This window comes from Osmia lignaria, chromosome 14, assembly GCF_051020975.1.
Source record: "Osmia lignaria lignaria isolate PbOS001 chromosome 14, iyOsmLign1, whole genome shotgun sequence".
Lineage (NCBI taxonomy): Eukaryota > Metazoa > Arthropoda > Insecta > Hymenoptera > Megachilidae > Osmia > Osmia lignaria.
The window spans coordinates 9372014-9395394 of record NC_135045.1 but is presented as its reverse complement, the minus strand read 5'-3'; the positions used below and the strand labels follow the sequence as shown (position 1 = coordinate 9395394).

General features: G+C 40.7%; 1 protein-coding gene across 11 annotated transcripts in view; it reads right to left on the bottom strand.

Moving 5' to 3' along the window:
- The window catches only part of LOC117605661 (uncharacterized), a 215059-nt gene that overhangs the window by 47768 nt on the left and 143910 nt on the right, over window positions 1–23381 (bottom strand). For 9 of the 11 annotated variants that reach the window (XR_004581769.2, XM_034327232.2, XM_034327221.2 and 6 more), the window contains 2 exons: window positions 21925–21984; window positions 7441–7551 (listed from right to left, as the gene is read on the bottom strand). Coding sequence is in view for 10 of the 11 variants with exons in the window: in XM_034327232.2 (XP_034183123.2) it covers window positions 7441–7551; window positions 21925–21984 (171 nt within the window). In the remaining variant the exon portion in view is untranslated. Of the gene's footprint in view, window positions 1–7440; window positions 7552–7906; window positions 8046–21924; window positions 21985–23381 lie in introns of those variants that run through there. The other 2 variants (XM_034327233.2, XM_034327229.2) reach the window with 2 other exon arrangements.

The window sequence follows — 23381 nt, the reverse complement described above, 5'->3', positions numbered from 1 at the left end:
ACGAGATCTTTGCCCAACTGTTTGATACTTTCAGGAATTCGAGAAATCTTTGCAACATTCCACGATTTGCGCAATCACTTTGGTCGTATATTTTATTTTCTCCTCGACCATTCATCAATAATGCAACTGTAAAGAGAAAGTTATTCGAAAATGCAGCTCAAGGTGTCCACGCAAAAATACCATCAATTATTTACTCTCTGCTGCATAAATCAAGAATACTTTTACCAAAAATTAAGACAGATCCATGATTGGTACGACATATCATAAATTTGATTAATAAAAGTATAAAAGCCTATCAATTTTCATGGTATTCAAAATATTTTTATTCTTCGTCGCTTTTTAATCAGCTGACCAAAATTAAATTCAAAGTCCCGTAACACCGTGACCCACATAACATCGAGCGTGTTTAACGAGGCAGATGTCGCGAAACAGTTGTTCGATGAACACGGTGTATTCCGTTATAATAAATTTTCTTTATTCGCCGGACAGAGACGTCATTAATCAGCGGCGATTAATAATCGGGGACGACTTTCAACGATTACGCAACTTCGAAAGAAGTCCTCTGAAATCGAGGAAGGATCGGCCGGTTAACACGTCCAGGTGATTAATCGATAAAATGCTACAACGTTTTCTTCGACGATTTATGCCACTTACAGTAAATTGATCGATCCATCTTGATGAGCGATGATTAATGGCGTTAACGACAGCACCGCCGGCTTTTCACCGACTTTTTGCAAAATAATATTTAATAACGCATCCTTGTCGCCTTCGTCGAGTGGCCATCAATCAAGCCGATATTTTACAGAGGAAAATTGACTCCGGAATCGTCTTAATTGGCGAACGCGAACGGGGTACAGTCTGCTTCAACAATGATAAATTGCGTCTGCCCGAACGCGTTCCTAAGACGGATTCTACCCGACGTTGTATCTGCTCCCGTGAAAATTATACTCCGTAGTGTAGTCGCATGCTCTATTCACTGGGAAATGAATATATCACGGTGTAAAACGGAGAAAGTGAACTTTCCGCGGTGTAAATCATCCGAGTCGAAATCACTGTCAACAATTAACCCCTGGGGAGACCAAACGACGATGATGAGGATCACCAGTGGCGGCGTCACCGTGGAAACTCGGAAAGTTTCCCGTTTCCTGTCCGACACTCTCGGTCATCATTTCGCTCGCTTAATCGATAATCGTTAAGGACTTCGAGCGAAAGAAGGGTGTTCATAGCTGCACGAGAAACGTGTCCACGCAGTTTCCCGCGGGAATGAATGACTGATGAGGATTCGTTCCCCTCGCACCTCGTCTCTGTTCCTCGAGCTACCAACTTCTTCTAAGATTCACTTTACGAGGACGCACGAGATAAATTGCAGGCGCATGCAAATATCCGCGATATGTCAACGCCATCGCGAAGCCTCGTTACGCGATTTCCTCGCGCCTGTTATCGTGTCCCATTGTTATCTCGCGAAGAAACGCGCGATCGAGCCCGTTAACGAACGAGTGGTTGTAGCCGAAAAATTGCGATTTCCGGCGTCTATGATTTTGACTCGAGTTTGTATCGTTAAACACTGGTTGAAAGTGAAATCGATGGGATTTGAAAGAAGGAACATAGAAAACTTGCAAAAATGAAAAATGAATATACAGAATTTGAAATGCCGAAGAGCGTAACAAATATTAAGATATCAAGAATTCAATGAAAGACACTCCACGAGATAATAAAACTAAGATTTACATAAAGATAATCCCTATAAGTTACTACCCACGTTCTCCTTCTCATTCGGTAAGAAATTGTCTACGAAGGCAACCGAACAGGAAGAATAAAGCAAATAAGTTATTACAACACAATAACATTCAATTGCTGTCGTGCACGCACGTGCATGATCAATGTTCGCTCATCCGTCAAGACTGGAACGGCTTTGAGCATTAAATTTCCTGATCGAAATAGATGAAGGACTCATACATCATCGAAGAAATGAATTCATCTTCCCTTTAATGAGTACCGTGGTCCCTATGGAGCCAGGATACGAAGGCAAAGTCGCTGCTGGCGTAGGGAAGTCGTAAGTTTAATGCGCAGGACGACAGGATAATCATTATTATACCGGGGCTAGTCTGCGGGGGCGTAAACCGGATGTTACCCCGGGTACTCGCGGTTCCGCTCAGCGGGCGACATTAAAATCTCGAATAGAATGCTACCTTGTGATATACGCGCGATTTGCATTACACTCGCCACAAAGAAATCTACGCCACGTCGAGGCTTAAGACGTTTATTTCTTTCAGCAAATAAAAGTAAAAATGTAGATAACTTGCGGAGTACCATATCGAGTGAATTTTTATTTATTAATAACAGGTTCTATGAATCACCGATAATCCATGATATTTTTAAAAAATCAATCCTTAATCCGAAATTTCACAGGACATGAAAACTAACTTAAAAACACAGCAATCAGCGTTAATTACGAGGAGAAAAATGGTTATCCAACGCCGTTTTTCATTCGATAAATCAACGGAAAGCTTTACATTTGATGCTGTTCAAATACCATCTTTTCGTCGATTACGCATCGATTCACCTGTTTACTTTTAATACAATATTCCCGGGACACGGAGCTGGACGTAAATAAATCCGTCGATTCGCCGTATGAACGTCGCGTGCGAGCAATAAATGAAATCCGCTCGAACTACCGTTCCGGGTATGATCGGCACCACCCTCGCATAAACGCAACAATGAGGCATCTGGAACGGTAATCGACCTAGGCCAACTCTCGTTTAGGAAGACAATTTCAACGGTGAACAGATTACGATAGATCAGAGCAACGACCACGCTGCCGTGTCGTGTCGCTAACGGACAACGAGTTGTATCGAACGCGTCTGTATGCTCGTGTGTGGACGTGGATGTGCGGCGCCGTCGCGACGGCCGGTTTTCCACTTCGAAAAGCTCAGAAGCCAGTATAGAAGGGAGGGCAGGAAACATCGTAGCCAGGTTCTTTAACCTTTGCAAGAGAAACCTTTATTGGAAGCAAATTGCGAACTGCCATGATCTTGGCTCGTACGGATGAAACTTATCGATCACCGGAAAAGAGACTCGCTTGAAATTGAAGTCGACTTTTCGTTCAAGAAAAGTTAGAAATGAGACTTTTATTGGTTTTTTTTCTATGTTTCAGATGGAGTAGCAGAACGAAGCGTGAGAAATTTTTCTTTCTCGACTCATGAGGTATAAAGATCCGAAGTGTTTAGCAGGATCTGGGACAGGATGGTATAAATCAGGGTGATAGGGAAGTGCGCCACTACGATTCTGACCAGAAACGAGGAAAACCGGACGACAAAACGGCAGTTCACGCCGGGACCGAGCCATTCAATTAACTTTATCTCTCGCCCTTTCGAACGATCACCGCATCCACGTATATCAGTTTCCTGCTAGAATCTTGCAACCCGACCACGTACCTATCCCCCTCCTGTCAGACATATCTGTACTGTCAAGAACATGTTCCTTCGATGTACGAAAAGAAATCTAATTTTCGTGAACGAGAACCGCGGGAAACGCGTGGTTTGCGTACCTGACGATTTCCGTACGAGAAGAAAGGTAGAAGAATTTACAAATTAATTATTATACCGTGAGAATGAGAAACGAGATTTGTAAAAATATTTCACGTTTGGAATATTTAAAATTTTTACGAAATACATATACATTCGATAAGATCCGATGTTTTTTCCTTTCGTTTACAACCCCTAGCGTGTTTCGGTGAAAATGGTTACGTATCTTATCTATCCCCTGTACGATACAGCCGACTTCCTTCCTTTCCGTTTCATCGGTCCATTTCACCGTTCGTAAGTTCATTTTTCCGTGATATCGTCTTGGTCGTGCGTAAAATGGTCATTCGGCCTCCGCTCGAATTTCGAGCTTGTCCATAAAGTCACTTTGAAGCACGAACACGGCAGACCAGTCATTGGGGATAAGGGAAATTCGCTCCGACACGTGACCCACTTTTCATTTTAGAAATATCTACGATCTTCAACTGGATTTCTTTTCAACGATAGCGATCAGTATGGTTGAACAAAGGAACACGAGCGATTACAATTTCGCCGAGATAATTTTATCAGAAATAGTTCTGCCTTTAACGTTAGCCCATTTTTACAACGTCAACCCCTTTTGGAATATTAAATAATTTTATCAAACGTCAAACCAGAACCCTTTATTAATGAACTTCATCGGCAAAAAAGGAGAGGAATTCCACAAATGAGTTTGCGGGAAAAAAGAACAGATTTCAGCTATTGTTCGATGGTAGAGTTGCGAAGGAAAAGATAGAAGGAAAGTTTCTTTAGGCAGGTCGAAGAAGCCGAGGAGAGTCGGACAGGGAGGCAGTCTGCCGTGAAGGCGATTCCGGCTCTTCTTAAAACTCACCCTTCGCCCTCATACTTTTCCCTTTCGTTTCTCGGGGCTCACCCTTCGCTTCTCCTCTCAGTTAGGTTAATGGAACGCATTGCCGCAAACGGCAGGAAAGTTAAGGCCGTTTCCGATTGCAAATGGACCGAAGGCAAATCACACTGGCGACGGTTCGTCGAGTTCGTCGCCGGGACCCAGGATACAGGTAGCGAAAGGATCTATCCAGTGAAATTTCCTGGATCCCGGTTTAGATCTTAACGACCGTTCAATTTTTATTTCCACGGTTGCATAGTTCAACGGAGGGTTGGAAAACGTTTAGTTGGTTTAAGAATCCTGTTTCTTGAAAAGTCTACTGAGGGGAAGAGGATGTTAAGGACACTGTCTTTAACTGCATTCCTTGTGCGTTCTATTCTCAACCTGTTGCCTTTGTTGAAAATGAAATCTTTGTTTTTGAAATACTTGGAATGGTGATTAAAAATACTAGGAGAAATGATTTTTATTTTAAACGGTAGGTAAACTGAAGATTAATATTCAAGTGAATTTTAAAAGAAAAAGGAGGCAAAATTGCTTTCAATCGTCCAGTTTTCAATTAAGCACGACACATTTTGGGGGAAAAGAAATCGTTTTCAACTTTAATAAGGGAGAAAGCGAAGATCAAGGAAAAATATTCGTCTTGAGAAGTCAGAGAAATTCGTCGCTGCTCGAAATGAAAGCAAAGGAGAAGTCAAACAGAAACGCAACATGGTATTTATCTCCAAGTAAAATATTGAGAGATTCGAGAAAATGCGGAAAGCGTACGGTAGGTGAAAAGCAAGAGGGCGAAACTTTCCTGTCACCCTGCTACGAAATGCTGCTACTTGCTGTTGCTTGTTTATTCGCTTGTTTTGCGTTCCACAACCGATAGCGAAGAATGCGTTTCAAGAATGCGAAGTGCATCTAGCATTTCGCGAACGTCGTGAAAACGGAATCCCTTTGCGATTCATTTCTTCCATTCTTGATTTTTCAAGCGTGCATACCTCTGTCGCGCCTTTCTTTCGTTTCCTTGAAATTCGGGATTATTTCACATTTTCCATGGAAAACGTAACATCAGAAATACAGTGAATTTCAAATTGCAAATATTCCATAAATTCCACGATTCCTTATTTTCAACATTCTACGAGGTCCCACAAAATTAAATTGAAATAGCGAAATATTCGACGAAAATTACAGCTATTGCAATTTTATTAAAAGGGAAAGTTAGTAACGAAAACGAATTTTCCACAGGGAACGGTGCTCATAATTGGCAATATCGTTGCATTAGCATTTCGCCAAGAATTCACGCAGAACAATATCGGTAGCTCCTTAAGGGCTTTACTCTTTGGTCTGCCTTGGTTTTCAATTCACTTTCACGAACCATTAATTCGCGACGAATGCCCTGTTTGTTTTCTATAAAATCCACAGAAGAGTCGAATTTTCATTCTGCCCAAGGACTTCGTTATATTTTAATAAATAAAAACCCCTGTTTTTAATGAAATTCATCAACGCAATCGTCTTCAGAACAATGAAGAGCGAAGTAGAAGGAAGTTCTGATGTCTGCGAAGTTCACGAAGTCAGAGCAATTCATATTCAAGGCTTGCACGATTGTTCGAGTTGTTGATTGTTTAACACTGACGCTTATTAATAGCTACGGCAGCATTAGCATTAATAACGCAGCCAGTGTTTCGAAATAATGATACCGTAAAGCGATACACACAATGACTCTCATATTTGTTCACGAGAAACTAATGTTTACCCGTGTGAAATAATTATACTTAGTGATTTAATCATACACGATATTATCACTGTATATATTAATATAGTGAATTGAATATTTACATTTTGACTTCTCATAATTATTTGTTTTAGAATTTAAAAGGACGATTATTTATTTGCTTTAGAATTGAAAAAGTGAACGAATGTGCGAGTCATTATATGAGAATTAAAAATTTTATAGATTTTGGCAGCATGTGTATAATGACAGAACAAAAGACATGGAATTATAATTGAATAACCCTTCCATCTGATCTAACCCCTTCTGATCTCCACCCCAAGCAATTTTATCTCGCGAACCCTGTATTCGTTACAAATAATAGGCTATTTCCTCGACGACCACTTAGAATACGGTTCGCATGTTGTTCGAGTGGCGTTAAAATAACTTACACGCCTTAAGGCTTTCCAGCAACCCCTTTTTTTTAATACGACCAAAACTGAACGTCATACGATACAGAATAACATTCGAAAATTAAAAACAACAGTTAGTACAACGTATGGAAAAGAGAAAATATTGTGATAGAGAAAATAGACTGATGCTACCGAACGAGGAAGGTACTTTTAACTATCTTTTTTAAAGCGTCCTCAAAAAGCTTAAAACGTAAACTCGCTTGAAAAGTAGCTCGGTATAACTTAGGTGATATTTAAGCGTCGTCGAAAATTGTTCGAAAGTCTACCCAGAGCTTCTTCGCGAGATAGATAAAAATTCAAATAACTTCAATGAAATTCCTCAAAAGTTTCAGGGAACTTTTACAAGACTTCTTTGACGTTCTTCTCTCTACCGTTCTTCATAGCAGCTAAAAGAAGTTTGCGACGAATTGGACAGAATAATCCGAAAGAGAATACGTATTACTTCTGTTTCTATAGTGTTCTACTGCAGTAAATAGATTCATTATTCCGTTTTTATAAGAAACTATATAAATCGTATGAGATTATAACGGTGTCATATTTTCTGTTTTTTTTCATACTTTAGCCACGCTTGTTTTTGTCACGATACTTTATAAGCTTGTAAAGGGAGGGTGCTGGAAAAGGGCCTAGCGTGTCAGAAACAGAAGAATACAGGCCGGTTGTATATTACTTTTCTTCCGCTGTCGCGATTTCCACCGCAATTGCGAATTAAAATCTAGTAAGCTGGATCGTCTGGGATAAACGGCCACAAAAATTTATGTCTGTTTATGAAGCAGGGGGAATTTGATCCATTGCGCACTTTTGTTTAATAGCTAACGCATTAATTGTAACGAAGTAGACGGCTTGAAAATATGCTTTCATTCGACTTACCTTGTTGATCTGTCGTTGTAGCTTCGTGATCGTCGCTCGATCCCGCTGGGCAGCGAAGCGTTCCGCTTGCAACGCCTGCTCCAATTCTTGCACTCTTTCCTCCAAGCTCTCCTGCAACAATCAATAATATTTTATGAAATACTGTTCCAAGAAATCCTTCAGTTTCACAAGCAATTAATAATAATATCATATTATATTACAATATGTTAATTAATAATAATAAATTCAATGAATAACAATATCATATTATATTAGAATATATCAATTAATAATAATAAATTCAATGAATAACAATATCATATTATATTACAATATATCAATTAATAATAATAAATTCAATGAATAGCAATATCATATTATAATATGAAACAATGTTATCATTAATAATAATAGTTAATTAATTGATCATTAACTAGTAATAATTAATTAATTATCAATATTGTTTGGAAATACGAATAATGCTTACAATTAAATACGAGATCATCCATACCACTCGGTGGCTCGAGCGAAACTGTGCCTCTCGGCGAATGTAAACCGAGAGCGAACTCGAGATGTATACAAAACTTCGAACTAGGCTCCGACATAATACCTGTTCCATTCGGCCGACAAGTAAACAATGGATAAGAGATCAAAACAGGTACGCGTGATATTTCTCGGTTTTGGAAACCGAAATCGCCATCCACGTCATCGTAATCTCTAAGTACACGTGAAGCGCGATCTCAGCGGAAACTTTAAGCCTCCGTTAAGGCAGCTTAAAACTCGAGCAACAGGAATTACCGGGAGTATACCGTTGAAAGTTACAGCGAAAGTTCTTGGTTGCGTTTGCGTTTGCGGCCGAGAAAGTTAATTGAGAAACGGTCGACCTTAAGCTTTCGATCTATGCGCGATTCCGAATCGAATCGCTGGACCAACTGTTCCCTTAAGATAACATCATCGTGGAACTTGGAAACCTTGGCTTATATCGAGATTACCAACGAACCAATGGTTTTTGAGCTTCCATTCGGTGTACAGGAAAACTTGGATGAGACACGGATCATTTGTTTGCAACGAATTTATAATTAGAGAGTCTACCGTATCTTCGAATCTTAATTAAAATTGGTAGTTTATTTTTTATTTGTGAACGAGACCCAAGTGTACCGGCTGCAATTCTGAATAGCGAAAGTTCATTCTAAGAAGTTGGAAGAAAGTCACGTTTCTCTGTCCTCGGAGTCTCAAAGAGAAAAATCCCTTTTCACTTTCCACTTGGCAACCGTTGGGTCGCACAATAATTTCCCACCCACACCCGACGGACTAATTTACGTCTTCGCCAGAACGTTTCTGCTTATCAAAAGCGCTCATTGAAGCAATCCAAGCGGAATGGTAATGAGCGGCGTTGGTCTCCAAGGGCTGTTGGTCGCGATTTGACCATAAGTATCGGTGCAATCCATTAGATTCGAGGCGACGCCGACGGTTTCAGGGGTCCTCGAGTCAGCCAACGGCGTTTCCACATCGCGCGGGGGAGATGATTCGTATGCGGGGGCACGTAGCTGCAATTCACCCTTTCTAAACCCTCGCCGAGTCCACGTTTTAGTACTCCAAGCCGATCCACGAGTACGGCTGGCTATTGTTTGTCGCGAACCAACGAAATTGTACCGGGTGTACCGTGTGTCCCGACCTTTTATACGACAGGTGTGCAGAATTTCGCCATATTAATATTTAGAGGGTTGTGCAATTTTTCTAAACCTACTATTTGATGAAATTTTCAAATATAATTATATTTTTTACCCAAAGCCTGGAAAAATAGCAAGAGGCTATTTTTATTTTTTGTAAAATTAATCTTCGATTCGAGGAATTAAAATAAAATTGCAGGTGTTGATAGTAGGAGCGTGAAAAATTGTCTTGGAATAAATTTGTAACACACCCCGTATAAAGGAGCGAGGGTGGATTTCCTTGCCGACTCCTGTATACTTGTAAATCTGTATTAAAGGGTTCCCAGAATGACCATGCTTGACATTATCGGGAAAGTATTGGTTTCCCGTGGATTAATGGCGCATACTGTGTCGTGAATAATTATGAGGCTGCCAGGCCAGAATAAACAAGAAAGGATTTAGAGCTCGGCTTTTCTAGCTATAATTCTTACACGACATTTGTATGCCTCCTTCCTTTTTCTTTTTTCCATGAATATACATTTCAGTGTACCACATGAATAGTAATAGAGCAGACATTTTCTAATAAATCATTTGTTAGAACACCTAATTTGTAGTTGATGTTTAAAAAAAAATGTGAAGATGTTTGTCAGCTTTCAACTCGCGTGTCCAGCAAGTCAAGACCGTGCAATTATTACAAGCTGCCCCTGTCCAACTAGCCCTTGTCTTGTGCACCCTTAGGGATGGACGAAGGGGTGCTATGCACAGGGATTCATTGGAAGACCCATAGAATTAGTACGGGGACTTCCGGGACGTCATTTAAAGTACAGAACCGCCGTGATAAGCCCACTCTATATGCAGAGATTCCGTTAAATTGCAAACGCCCATTTTCCAGCGAAGGGAGGTGAACGAGAGAACAAGGGTAAGGTCCCGTCCGCGTCGCCCTCGAGTAATCAGACGGTTAACTCGATCCCAGGAACGTTTACGGGACGACAGCTCGAGCCGATTTTCTTATGCCCCGGAGAAAAGCTCGCGTCTCTACGATCCTCTTCATCTATCTCCTCCATTCTGTCCGTTTCTCTTCAACGATCCTCTTCTCCTTAGGGAATGTTAATTTCACCGAGAATGAATTTATTCGATTTACCGGGAAAAGATTAAATCTTCCTTAAAGGCCCATTAACGATGCTACGTGATCGATCGATCGATTTATCGATTGGAAAGGAAGTAACTTAAACAGGTAGAGATACTCATCTCTTAAGCCTTTCATCGTTTGGAAAAGTAGGTTTCTAAAAGCATAGATTCTGAACGTAAAAGGGTTGGAAATATAAAGTAATTATACGTTCGGAAAATGACGCCTTGATGATGGTCTGAAGTAATTCGTACGATCGATCACTCCTCTCTCCTTATGTAACGTTAAGTAAATTTCATAAGAGAAACGTTCTCTATTTCGAGCTAGGCGAGAATGAACTATTCACACGGTCGTGTTTAGGCAGGACCTTGATTTAAGGGTGTTTCGTGTCTCGTGTTGAAACCCGTCAAGCCGAGCAGCTGCCAGTTGAAATTACGATCGTTTCGCGTACACGAGGTGCACGCGAGTGGCAAAAGCGACCAATGTATTTCTCTAAAACGCGTCTCGGCCTCGGGAAATTTGCGCCGACAGCGTAGCTCCTTTGTCGTCGTCTGATGCTGGCATACGGTTCAATTTGAACGTCAAGGAACGCATGAAACTGCTCTCTAAACAATGACACCGAGGTTTCCATTCTGCCTTCCATGCTTCCCTTCCTTTCTCTCTCTCTTTCTCTTTGAAATAACATTTTACGTAACATTCATTTCCTTAATAACACCTTAACTGTATATCTTCTTACTGCAGCTTTCTTTCTTAAATGTAATTTCTTAAATTTGATAACACGTAACTATACAATCTTTAAAGAATTATTTAAAAAATTTGTAAAATTACACCTTTAGTAGCGCCGTGAAATTTTTCTAATTTCGCAGATATTAAATTTTTAATTTTGAACCTGTTGAAGAGTCGAGACGAATCAAAGAGGAAAAAAAAATTCGCGTCAAGAGATTTAATAAACTTTCAACGAGAAACACGATCACTTTGCGTATACGAGAGATCGCGGTCAAAGCAAGGGGTGTCCTCTGCAGCGTGCCAGCCACTTACGCCAAAGAGATTTCACCCCAAAAGACTACAACGTCTCTTTGGTGTCGAAATACGTGTGAAGCGTTCGCGTCTCTAAATACTACCGCCTCAGGTTAACGTCTCCTCTTCTCTCTTACTTGTACATCTCCTTCTCCATTGCTCAACCACTCATCTTCCTTCAAAACTGGCTACCCATAAATCTTGATGAATTTCGAGGATTTACGGATCATTTATACATGCTGTTGCTCCGAAACGCCCGGAAGATTAACTGAACCCGCGATGCGGTATGCTAAGATGAAACGGGCTGAGTAGTTTCGCGTTTGGTCAGATTCAAATTACCTTCTGTAATTCTGTTGTGACATCGCGTATCTCAGATTTCTTTGATTGATCTGCATAATACATTATACACGTTGAAAGTTATATATTCGTGTCGCGAACTGCTCGTTAGTGACGTTGATGATTAATAATACGCGAGGTTTGAATGAATTGAAATTTTCAAAAGGGTTTATCAATAATTTTGCATTGATTAAATATTTTAAATGATGTAAATAAAATTTTTTAATAGAATTGAAGTCGAGCGTAATCATGTGCGTGGCTATGAAAAGTTGTGAATGACAGCATTCATCGACGACTTATTAATTAACATCGTTTACAGTTGGTATGAAGCTATGAAATCACGCGTCGGCGACACGTGTTTTTAATTTCCGCGTGGAAACGCTGCTGCCTTTAAAGGCGAACCCTAAAATGAGGAAAGCTTCAGAGGAGTCTGAAGCTTGTTCCACCCACGCAGGTAGAGCTAATGAAAATCGAACGATCAAAACCGGGAATGGCAGTTCTCGTTCCAGGGAACTCCCTTTGAGCTACGCACAAAGCGTCAGAAATCGACAAAAAATCACGTGAAACTAGGGGTGGCTGTTGCTTGGTTAAGAGTTACGTTCACGCACATCATTAGGGTAAAAACTACCCCCTTGTTCTGTTCTAATACGATTTAAAATAATTTAATAAATTAAGTCAAGTCGAAACATGGAATAAAAGTTCGAGTTTGTTGATAATTTTTAAATATTGTACAAAAAAGTGACACAACTGTGCATTATTTATAAACTAATTATGGTTATTTTAAGTAACTTTTTTATCCTTGTTTTGTACCTAATGAATTGTAAAAATTATCAAGGTAGAAAAAAACTATCCTTAGCAAATACTTAATAAAATAACAAAATTTATGCAACTTAAACTAAATCACAGTGGTTACGTTTTAAAAAATTTACAAATTACTGAAGGTATCATCTGTACAGAATTAAACTCCGGTAAATTAAGTTTCAAATAAAAGTCCTGATCAGCAGTAATTCAGTGATCCTTATCTCAGGAACGTAAAAAGAAAGCAGCCATTAACGAGGCTTTCTTTTCTTCCTGTTCGAAAGAAACCTCGAACTGTAATTCACTTTGTACAAGTTTCAACGACGACCAAACAACGAGCAAAAGATAGAAGAATCGTAATAAATATCGTTCGCTAGATAGGACAGGATAAAACGCTAGTCCTGAAAACGGGTATCGCTAGTTTGTTTCGCGTTTTCCAGCGGTATCCGGGATTCAAGAAATATTCCTCGAATATAGCGGTGAATTATAGCAACCTGTCAACCGGCGATAATAAATCGTCGGCTTGGTCCGCGTGCATTAAACACCCTGCACCAGCAGCATTAAAAGCCTCAGAATCTTGAACGTCGTTACAATCCGCGAGCATTCCGCTTTGATACCATAATCGCTGAAATTGCGACTGCTATACTATCTTATTCGTTGCTGTTTCGCACTTGGATCCTAATCCAACTGGATGTACCAAAGAGGATTTCCATGCCCCTGTACTCGTCTAATAATATAATTCCACTGATATTAATCGATAAAAATGAATTCGATCGTAGGCAAAATCGGTGCAGCTTAGAATCGCGTTAGAAATTTAGATCAGCGGCTCGGTAACGTAGCGACAATCGAACTTCCTGTAACCTTGTTACAACTATATAATGGTACTGATCTCGAATGCCACGTTAATATTAATTATTCGCAACGCTGATCGCGATTATTACAATCACCGTGTCGTTGCATCGTGCAAATGGAATGCTGATCGAGCTGAATTGCTTCATAATCATTGACCTGCAATGCCAGCACTCGCTTTCTATAGAACAATGCGACATCGGGGCTCTTGTTTAGAGCATACCGGAAGAACAGCTGACTTTCCGTTGCATCAGTGCTAATTAAAGTCCTGGATGCATTCATAGCTGTTTCCTTTCAACTATTTTTCAAACACAAAGGAAACGTGCATTTTTATTCACAAAATGAATTTCTCTGAATTCTAATTAATAAATCTATGAATTATCAGAGTTGATACTCGACGGAGCTCGAAGGTAAGGTAGAAACTAGTTGAGAAATATCGAGTAATAATTGAAATAGCAAGCGTTCGCGGCTTACTGGCGACGTCTGTTCCAAATTTACTCGAAATGTACGAAGTTAGTCGACGCGTCTCTAAAATGTACACGTGCTCTACATGGACGAACACGCCCAGCTCGTTTGCATGTAAACTATTTGCAAGACCGAGCTACGCCCGGCATGCACGTCAACCGAAATGCAACACGTGCTTGCTTCTGTCGCGCCACAGCTCAAACGACGTTTCCGCCGTTTCCAAAAGTAAGCGAACTCCTGCCGAGACTGAGCATACCGTTCTATCAAAATGAAGCATAATAAAACGAATCACGTCTTTATGTACAGTAAAATCTTTTTAATCTTTCCATCTTTATCGAACGTCTCTTAACGCACGCGGTGAACGGAGAACCGGATTAGCTGATTAGCCAATTTAACGAAGATCACCGAGGAAAAAGCCGTATTCGTGTCCAGGATGGGTTCAGGGACATTTAAGTCGCCGTTACCGCGACCAACGAAATCCTCTCTGCCGTTTTCCACGCGATCGTTAACTTTGATCCTGATTAGCGTAGCCGCCCCCTTCGTAACGAGAGTATGCTTTTAGGGCTATCGAAAATCTGGCTAAAGGGTCCGCTTCTCGCACGCGTGTTTCCATGTTACATACGCGGGAAGGAGGAACGGGCTTCAGATGTTCTCACGTCCAGCTGAGCTTTTCGGAGCCGATAATTAGGTGGCGAAAAAAAGCAGGGTACGGGGGATGAGACAAATCAGCTGGAAAACGATGTACTTCAAAGGCCTCTGTGGCTCGTTACTAAGCTCCCGTTTGGACGGTTCTTTTCCTGATACACAGAGACCGAGTTAGAGGATATCGAAGTCCATTAACACTTTCATTAAATGTTTTATAGGATCGTTAAATCGAAGAAGGTAAGTTAACTCGTCGTTCGAGCGATCGATGTTCAATTTAATCGACAGACTTGGACGTTGACAACTTCGTTTTCTTAATGAAGCAAAGTAGAAAGACTTCTCGACTCGTAAAGTTTAATATTTTATAGACGGTGACGAAGTCGAGATTCTCGTTGGTACCGTTGAATATCTGATACGAAAAGTACGCTCTTATAAAGGCGACGACGAGTTAAGCTCGTACAGCGTATTAAGTTCCACGGATATCTCGGGGGCTTGCACAAGCTTCGCATACTGAGGACACGGAAACCGGGTGTAAAATTATGCAGGGAATATGTACAAGACGCCCTTATATATCGGTCGTCGAGTTAGCAGACGTAGCCTGCCAGCTTCGCTGCAAGATACGCGCATTGTCTGCGGACTTTGAAACTATTGATGCGCCAATGCAAATGCATCCCCCGTTTTACCCGTTTCACGCGAACCGTTCGCCCGGAGGATCCTATCTATATGCATTCCATAAATAAGACGCTGGAAAAGGGAGGCATTTAAATTAAACACCTTGTTTTCGGGGATTGCTGGTTATTTCTATCGTAAAGTGTCTTAAAATATTACTGCGAATGATTAAGAACTATTTCTTTGGAAAATTATGAAAAATCGAATAATCGATCTTTGGAAAATTACAAGAAACCCTTGAAACTTTGTCTTTGAACAGTTTCAAGATATCTGAAGGATGGTTCTATCGGAAGAGTTTTTAGAAGAGACACTCGATCAGTCTCAGGCCTAAAGATGAACAAAATACAGAACAGGATGAGGGTATTGGTATCTGAAGTGGCACTCGCAACCAGCTCCTTCGATTTTCTGTTAAAAGTCCGGGCGAGACCATCTTCGAGGGATGGTAACGCGGCCAAGAGTCAGCAGGATGCAAAAGAGGTCAACGAACGAACCATCCATGCATGATTTTTCCATGAGTGCTCTCCATTACTCGACGATCGCTCGGAATTCGTCTATCCGGCATAAATCTCCATCTGCTTAAAAGCATCGGGCACGCACAAAGCGACCGGAAGTCGTCGAGTTGCGTGGACGATTTCCGCTGTTGTTGCGATAAATATGTTAAAGAACGCATTCGTTTGAGCTGCTCGAAAATTTAATATTCCGAGGAAAAGCTTTGTGGGTTGAAATTAAAAAGAAGACACAGAATTTTTAAAATTTTTTAGAGTTTCGATTGAACCATCCACCATTGCTTTAAGGTTAATACGAGCTACAATTCGAGAAAAATTCTCGAGAAACGAGATCTGTATGTAAAAAAACCGAACCAATTACGCAGACAGAATCTCGTGAGTTCGTGAAATGGAAAAGGAGGAAAGGAACGAATAAAATTCGACTTCGTTTCATTGGGGACTCTATTACCAAGCTCAGCAAACAGACGTTCTCGGGGATGTAATAAAGTTAGAGCAGGTGGAAGGACGGGAAAAGAGGGGGACAGAAGGAAGAGGCCAAGGTGGAACCGCAAAAGTTCAAATTGATTTTGCAAAACCGCGGTCCGCTTTATGCAAATTCAACTGGCAGGACACTCGAGTAGAGGGTGTTTTCATGCCTTCCTTCGCTTGACTCCGTGGCTCGTGCTGAATTATAGCCGTGATTTCCGGCGAGATGGACCTTCCGGTCTGGCAGAAGTCCAGTACTTCGCGAAAGTGCATGGATAAATCAAAAGCGTTTTTCGAGGCGTACCAAGGCGTTAGTTTATTGCTGTGTAAATCATTCGTGAAAATGGAAGAGACGTCGATCGAAAAATACATAGGCCCGTTCGTCATCGTTCTCTCGATACAAATGTGACGTTCTTTTGACGAGGAACAGGATTAACATCCACCCGCTCTTCGTACTGTCCATTTTACAAGATTGAAAGGATTCATAGTCCATCAAATGGAAAAATGTAATTTAAAATATTGTGAATAGAAAAATGTAATTTAAAATATTGTGAATGGAAAAATGTAATTTGAAATATTGTGAATGTAAGAATTGTTTGAACTTTTCCTTAGCAAATAAAAATTTCTATTTGCTCATATTTTAAATTGATAAAGTTCCAAGAGAGAAAGCAAGTATTTTAGTGCTGTCTTTTTTTGCAAAGAAAGAAAGCTATTTTCCTCTTTGCTCGAATTCCAACTCACTCCATAGGTGGTCTTCTATTCGCACTATGTGGCAAGGGATCTTACATGAACGCGTTCATGCTGTGTTATATTGCATTTTATTACCCTCGTCGTATACTTGCCAGAAGTAATAGTAGGAAATTTATAGGCAACAGTCTTATAACGTTCCTTTCCTTGCTGTAACCTATATTGACACGTTGTTATCTTCACTTACTAGAGTCTGCTGGATTTCATTTCGTTTATTTATGAAAGTGATGTGGCTCGTCTGTATTTCATCACGGCTTGTTATATTCTTTTCCATGATACACTTTAAATTTTATTTTGTAGATACTTTATTACTAACATTTTATCCTTACTTTAGATAAAATTAATTTTATTCGTTCTGAAAACTTTCTGTATCACTTGGCTATTAAGTAAGCAGATACTATTATTGCAAATTGCGAAACAAAAAAATATGGTGAAATTCTGAATTCGTTTAGCCAAACAGGAAATCCGTACGATCTGGTCGCCAAGACTCTCGTAAATGTTGGCTTTCGCATGAAATCGCGTAGAATATATCAACCCTTTGCAGACGACATTTCGCTTTATAAGGAAGTTGCGGGTAAGTTCCGAAGCATCCTCCAAGGGGATGAATTCTCTTGAGAACGCGACCGAAATTGAGGAGAAAGATGAAGGGTAGGAAAGGGGACGAAGCTAGGACGAAGTAAGGAAAAACGCGTGTGTCAATGTAAAACACGATTACCAAATGCATGCAAAATGAAAACTAAAATTAGTAAGAGCTAAAAAAATTTCAAGAGGCATCAATTTTGAATTACACTCAAAGATCTAGGAAAGTAAGTTCTCTTCGAAGGGTTATTCAATTTTGAAATAAAAAGTCTGGATAAGAATGTAATTAACTTGGCGATGATAAATCATGAGAGAAATCATGCATGAGGATTTATCGAGCAGAGAATGTTTGGAAAAGAAAGGCGAACGAGCGAATACTTTGGAAATGGCGGGGGTGTTTCGGTGAGAATTGACTTCGGTGAATGATGAGACTCGGGGGAGAAAACGGCAGGGAGGGTCGAAATAAAAAGAATCGAGAACAAAGAGACGAAACAGAAAAATAAAGATTGGCAAAAGTGCCTCTCCTGAATTTGGCATCTGTGTTTTATTGTGCCACCCTGCGATCCATAGACCTCGGCTACGTAGCCGAAGACAAAACGACTGTGTTCCATTCACTTTTGCGAGCAAATGAAGTTTCATAATAAGCTTGATCCCCTGCTTCTTTAAGAAAACACTACTTTTTATCAAGATTTCTTTGTTTTTAAATAAAAGTCTCCACTGCTGAATTGTTTCAAAGGGGTAGCTGGTACTTTCGGAAATTTAAGAAACAATTGGTTCGTTTCAGGAAAATTGAACAATAAAATTCAAGGAACTTTCTTAGACTCCCCCCAAAAAATTGTAATAAGCAAAGGGTTGATATTCCACATTATTAAATACTTTTGACGTCATTCGACGAGTATCGCTGCAAAAACATTAAAAAATACGCAAACTAAAGCCACGAACATAGTTCCAAAGTTCCATGTAATAGAATAAAAGGATCCTGCACAATAAGCTTCTTTGTTCATCGTTTCTTTTACACAGGAGGCGTTATTTTTTTTCTTGCAAAGGAGTTGCGGCTGCGTTTCCAAACGTTCCCAGAGGAATCGATTCTCCCGTAGGACGAAACACCGTCGATAGTACAAAGAGGAAAGAAGAGAAACGGAAGAAAGGTAGCGAACGAGCGGAAGTAAAGATTAGACGGCGGTAGGGGAAGGATGGAAAGCGAGGCGAGGCAAAAACCACCCCTCGATACGCTTCTTCGACGGAGACATTTTAATTTACGTCCCCTTCGGCACGATATCGCATCGAATTCCATTTCTACGCGGCCTATCTTCATCGTTGTGTCTTCTGGCAGAAGAATCGGCCCAAGGAGCGTTTCAAGTTTCGCATTATTGTCCCGCCGATCGTCGTTATCACCCTTTGTTTCATCCGCGGCTAATTAGCGACTGCTTCAACGAGAATCCTGAAAAACTTGACCGGTCTTTTGCAACCAGCACTTCGTCTGACTTGCATTGTTCCGATTCCAACAATGATTCTTCCAGTTTCGTGCCTTCTTCAAACTCCTCACCAATCATAAGAAACATAATTGCCCTTATGAACCAAATGCCCTTATGAACGAAAACATTTTATGTTTTTAATTATTTTAGAATTTTCTGTAAATAGATAATGGATTCTTCTTATTGTTAGAAGGGTGTCCCCTGATTTTCTCTATTAAAGAAGTAGGTCTTTTATCTTCTTTTCACAAATCTATCCTTGAAATGTACATACACCCCGATGATGGACCGAAAGTTAGTCGAATCAGGCTCGCCATTAACCGAATCAATATTTACCCGTCCTATTTTAGCCCCGGAAAATGGAAACGATGCTCTTAAGGATCTCTAGACATTTGTCTAAGGATTTCCGTGTACCAAGAATTGTAACATGAAGATAACATTCCAAATATCTGCCTTTGCCAAACATAACACATTTAACCGAAATCTCATGTCGCAAAACTTCGTTCCACGATTATTAATTCATTTTAACTCGAGTAATATCACTGCTCCGTCACCATAACAACCCCGTTTTAAAATCACTGAACGATCGCTACGAACGATAACAACGTCCACGAGCGAAGCATTAACGATTAATCGTTTAAAAGCTCGCCCTCCGGCGCTTCGACGCGGCCGTTAATGAGTGCTTTAATCAGTCCGGAGTGAGTTATAGCATTCTCGAGAGCATTTATTGAGAGCTCGTGTCGTTTCTTATTCACGACGATGTCTCGATCACCCTTAAAGTCGAGAGTGTTTAAAAACTTGCCGAAAATTTGAATTAAACTTTCTTCTTAGACAAACGGAATAAAATTTGAAGTATACAAAAAAATTTCCAAATTTTATCAATGAAAGGGTTAAACCCGACATTCGACGGAAAGGAAAGAGTGTGACTCGATTTGACGGTCATCCATCGTCTTGTCCATGTATCGGTGATTATCGCGCAATACATGCGGTGCAATAAAAGATCTGGAATTCGATTTATAGCGACGAAAGTGGCATTTTATTGGCACTATCGATCTTTTCAATCCCGGAGCCTCCCTGGCCGACTGTACCGTGCCGCTGATACCCGTCGAAATAAGAGGGATTCGGTGTAGCAGGTGTCGCGGATAAACTGACAAGGGTAAAATATAGTGTGTGTGCTCGCGCGCGTGCTACCTTAATGTATGTATAACCGTAGATAATTTATCTTTCTTTCATTTTCCTTTTTTCTTTCTTTCGTTCACGGTGATACGTTATCGGGTTAATACTTCATTTCACGCGCGGCTGTACATTTGCAGTTGAATCAGCTGCAGCTAATTATAAGTAATTTCTCCGTTTTAATTAGTAGCTGTTATAAATTACTCGACGCGTTACTTGACCGAATACGTCTGGCTAAATACCGAACACAGCAAGTAGTAAACAGTAATAATAGTATTAGGAGTAACGCAACGTAGTAAACACTAATAACAGTTGTAATAACGCAGAGTAGTAAACAGTAGTAACAGTAGTGGTTCCACTAAACGCTACAAGTACTATGTAACAGCTCTGAGAATTGCTTCGCGAAACACTTCTCGGTACAAATAGAAATGATTATAAATATCAAAATATTTGTAACGTTAGTTTGAAGTTCAGAAAATGTTTAGAAAATTTATGTGACGGTAGAGTGTACCGGTCGACGTGTTAAATTATCGAGAAGACCATCCAACTTTCCATCTCGGGCATGGAAGAGAAAATATGTATGGTTTCTGGGAAGAGAGGATTTTCTCGCAGAATAATTGACTGGCTGGCAAGTTGGACGTTCGTTCGAAAGGGCTCGAGGGGTGCAGCTTTAAGATCGAAGTCTGGGTGGCGGAGAATGAAGAACAATGGGGGAAGGATGAACGGGTATGAGAGCGGTTTAGGAAGCGAAGGGAGGATTCGAGCTTGTGTCATGGGTTCTCGGGCTTCTTGGTAGAAAGCCTAGCGAAAGATAGAAGGGTGAAGTAGCTCGAAGGGAGGCTAATAGAAATGAAGAGGCTGCCTGTCGTCGAGGCATAAAGTTGTAAACCGTACAGGTGCCACCACCGTCGTCAACGCTTTGCGATTTAACCGTGTAAAACGGAGACAACGTCGATCTATACCCATCAATGGTTTCCGTCTACCCGTTTAAGCGACACGAACAAAATCCATCCACTTGAATTTGATAGTTATCAAAATTTATCAAATAAAACGAGTGTATAATAAATAAAAAATTATTTGCTAATAAAATGAAGGTTTCAGGTAAATGGATTGTTTGAAATCTTCACTGAAAAAGTCAGTAAGTTAAACCTTTTTAGGAGCCTCCCGAAAATCGGCGATAAACGATGAAAGCTCTCAAAGGAACGCGCGGTATTCGAAACGACACCCTCGAATTCGCGAAGAGGGTGAATTCTCCCTGAAGAAACGGATAAAAAGGAAGCCTGCATTCCACGATTGCTGAATATCTGCTGTTTGTTTCTTCTGAATTCTGTCTTCGACATTCTTCAGATATTTCAACTCATGAATAATAAATACAATAGAAACTTTAAACTTTAATCTACAAAGCATCGATTTGATTTTTCTTATCTTTGGAATTGTATTTAATGATTATTACTTCTCGAATAAATCCCTTTCGAAGGAAAACCGTCTATTTCTAACTCTTCATTCCACTCGACGATTCCTAAATTCTTATCGAGGAAGCATTCGTCGCAAGAATCTCTCGAAAAACGAGCTTCTCTTGACGATTCAGCCGACTGAAAATCGACATACGCGTTCACGGTCCCTTTTTATTTGTGCATACCGCGCAAAAATGGCCGAGACTTAAAAGATTTACGACTTTCTTCGCTTCCGACCGCTCCCTTTCCCGTTCTGCCCGTCTACATCTCGCCGACTTTCCTCCGCGACCCTCCGAGACGATCCTTAAGTTATGCAGATTTCGCGGATCGTACAGGAATTCCCGCCGAAAATTGAAATTTCATCCTCCTTTGTCTTCCGTCCGGAGGATCGGTCCCGAGACTAACCACCGCCAGAAATTGTCCCTCGGGATTACGTTCGCGTGGGAAACAATCGCGCGACGCGCCTTGACTTTCATTATCGAAAAAAGACACCACCACCGTCAGCCGGGGGGGAAACGCTCCGAGTTATGAATATTTTCCATGCTTTGATGTACTCACGTTAATGCACGCTCGAGACGACAGCAACGGATTACCTATACACCACTCTGCGCTACGTACCTGGAAAACAGAAATAACACAACGTTTTCAGCGTGCACCTAATGCAACATGCAAATTGTAATACCTTGGCTTCAACAGTCGAGGATATTGTTCGTTATATTTTTTTGTTGATTAAAAATCAAGTTTTCACGTTACTTTTAAAAATGTGTGTTTTTTAAAACCTGTTGAGGATACGTGGAAAGCAGGTTGCTAAGATAATCTTTAGTGAAAAAAGTAACTTTATTAACCCTTTATTGCATTCCGTTCTGAATGGGAAACTTAAATTTCAAATTTTTTATAGTAAATTAAGTAGACAATACTGAAGATTTTCAGTTATGTGCGAGAAATAGACGGTTTTCTAAAACCGTTTTATTTCAACAAAACCAATTTGCGTTAAAATGACTCTGAAAACTACCCCATTTTCATCATACGAGGGTTAGATAATTTTCCATGTTAATTCGAGGCTCTTATTCGAACGCGTTGACGGGCCGTGTCTTCCGAAACGTAAATCCAACTTTCCTAATTCAATCCGAGCGAGAGATCTAATTAAAAACTTGCAGGGAATTCATAGAACGTCGAATAGGAAGCGACGGCAACGTGTACGAAGAACGTCAACTGCGTGGGATCGTTTAAATTCGCGGCAAACAGAAAGTCCTGAACAGGCGTCTTCGCTCGCATAGCCTTTCGAGCAATTTCTGAGGAACACATCCTGCTGGAAAGTTTTCGCGATGCCGAGGACAAGAAACTCTTCGCCGATAATATACTCGGTTTAATCAAAGGGCGCATGTCGCGTGGTTGAAAGTACGACTCAATTTCAGATCCAAGATTGCTCCTGGTGGCAGCGTTTTACGAGATACGTATCAGCCTCGATCCTTCAACCTTCACCGTTTGCCAACTTTCTAGCTACGCTACACGCTTCCTACGGAGAAGCTAGATAAGTTCTCGAACGAGCCCTCAGGGCACGTGGCTTGTTCTCCCTTTTCTCGAGGAAAGGAAAAAGCCACCGGCTTGTTGCAGTTCGCTCGAAGGGGTTAACCAAGTTTGGTTAAGAGGGGTTGAAACGCGGATGACACGTTCCCATCGCTTCTGACGTAGGACCGCCTCCTTGACCCTTTTGCTAGTCGACGCACGACCTAATCGTCCTTAAAGACTCCTCGACGAATGATGAATGGCTGGTTTAACGAGGGTACCCACCCCCTCGAACCTTCGAAAATGTATCGGTTACCGGTCATTGATTTTAACCCTGTTGGAGTCGGGAACCGACTCGATTCCTGCGTCTGATAGAACGATCATCGTTTGAGGTTTCCTTCTGGAAGGAGCAGTTTAATGATATTATCCTTGGAATAATGAACTATTGATGCTTGGACGGTGTTTTAATTACGAAGAGTATTGTATGAAGAGAAGAAGCATTTCCATAA